The 1,414-nt window shown below is 72.3% G+C and overlaps 1 protein-coding gene across 1 annotated transcript in view; it reads right to left on the bottom strand.

Moving 5' to 3' along the window:
* CEP170B (centrosomal protein 170B) overlaps positions 1-1,414 on the bottom strand; it is a gene marked incomplete in the record, with an annotated part of 20,591 nt that overhangs the window by 9,750 nt on the left and 9,427 nt on the right. The window contains 2 exon segments of the mRNA XM_014592225.1: positions 104-271; positions 530-1,196. Coding sequence (XP_014447711.1) covers positions 104-271; positions 530-1,196 — 835 coding nt within the window.

The raw sequence follows: 1,414 nt of genomic DNA, 5'->3' as shown, positions 1-1,414 counted from the left end.
GCGCCCACACCCCTTCGGGTGAGGCCTCATGGGGCCCGGCCGCCCTCGCCCAGGCCTGCTGACCACAGCCCAGCCTGTCCGTGGGGCGGGGTCTGAGCCATACCTGGGGTTCGGTTGCAGGGCCTGTGCCCGGCGGCCGGGAGGACTCCTGCAGCAGGGCCGTGCGCTGGCCCTTACCCTCCTCGTCGGGCTCTTCGTCCCCACGGATGACCGGGCGGAAGGTGGCTGCAGACACCCGGGAGAGCTCAGGGGCCTCAAACACCCCAAATACCTGCCAGGGGACAGCACAGGAACTGAGCGTCAGATCCAGGCCAGCCTCAGCCACAGGGGAGCAGTCGCCCCGGGGCCTGGGCTGGCCGATGGCCTCCTGCTGTCCAGGGGCCATGTGGGTGGAGGAGCAGTGGCAGGACAGGGAGTGGCCTGCAGCCAGGCTTTCTAGTCCCCCTCCTGCTGGCCAGCGTAGAAGCCGATGTGGCCAAAGTAGCCCACGCCCTGCCCTGACGCCGACGGCCCAGCCGCTGCGGCGCACCTGGTCGATCATCCTCCGGGCCTCCTCCACCTCCCTGTCCTGCGCCTCTGTCTCGATGGTGTAGGTCCCCGCGTCGCTGAGGCTGTCGTCCTCTTCCTGTTTGCGTGCCTTGGTCAGCTGGGGGTCTGAAGGGGTGGGCGGAGGGGTCGGCGGGGCCACTGGGCTGGCCCCACGGGGTGTCAGTGGGGCAGGCAGCACCGGGGGCGCCTTCTCCGGGTTCGGCCGGGCAGCAGGGGAGCTGTCCCGCAGACACTGGGCCATGAAGTCCTGTGCCAGGCGGGAGCGGCGCCCCACGCTGCCGAAGGGGCGTGCAGGGGCCCGGGCAGCGGGCGCTGGGCCGCCAGGGCGCTCCTCTGTCTTCTCCCGCCTTAGCGAGCTGGCCCTCTGCGGTCCCGAGCTGCTGCCCACTGCCCGAGCAGGGGCCGGGGCGCCTGGGCGGTCCCGATCAGCTGTCCCGGGGCCACGGCGCTTGTCCTTGGGGTCTCCGGGTGGGGCGTGAGTGAAGGACTGGGAACGCTTCTTGCGGGGCGTGTCCTCGTCATCCCTCCGGAGCTGCCGCTGCAGCCGCACCTGCTCCCCGCCCGCCTCCACCGGGACCCCGCCAGCTGGGGCCGCCGTGGCCAGAGGGTCCTCGGAGTCGCTCTGCGTGCCGTCCTCATGCTTATGGCCTGCAGGGAGACTGCATCCATCGGTCCTGGGCTCACCGCCCCGCCCAGGGGCCGGACAGTGTCCCGCACAGGGAGCCCCACGCTCGCCGGGACGTGCGACAGGACGACACTGGGCACCACCCCAAACCGGCCGGTCGGCGGGTGGCTCTCAGGCAGCAGCGAGATGCAAGCCGACCCGGCCGGCCGGGCCCGGAGCATGTGGACACGGGGGGCGGGG

Source organism: Tupaia chinensis, unplaced genomic scaffold (assembly GCF_000334495.1).
Source record: "Tupaia chinensis unplaced genomic scaffold, TupChi_1.0 Scaffold000671_2, whole genome shotgun sequence".
In the NCBI taxonomy this organism is placed as follows: domain Eukaryota; kingdom Metazoa; phylum Chordata; class Mammalia; order Scandentia; family Tupaiidae; genus Tupaia; species Tupaia belangeri.
This window is presented reverse-complemented; position numbering and strand designations above follow the sequence as displayed.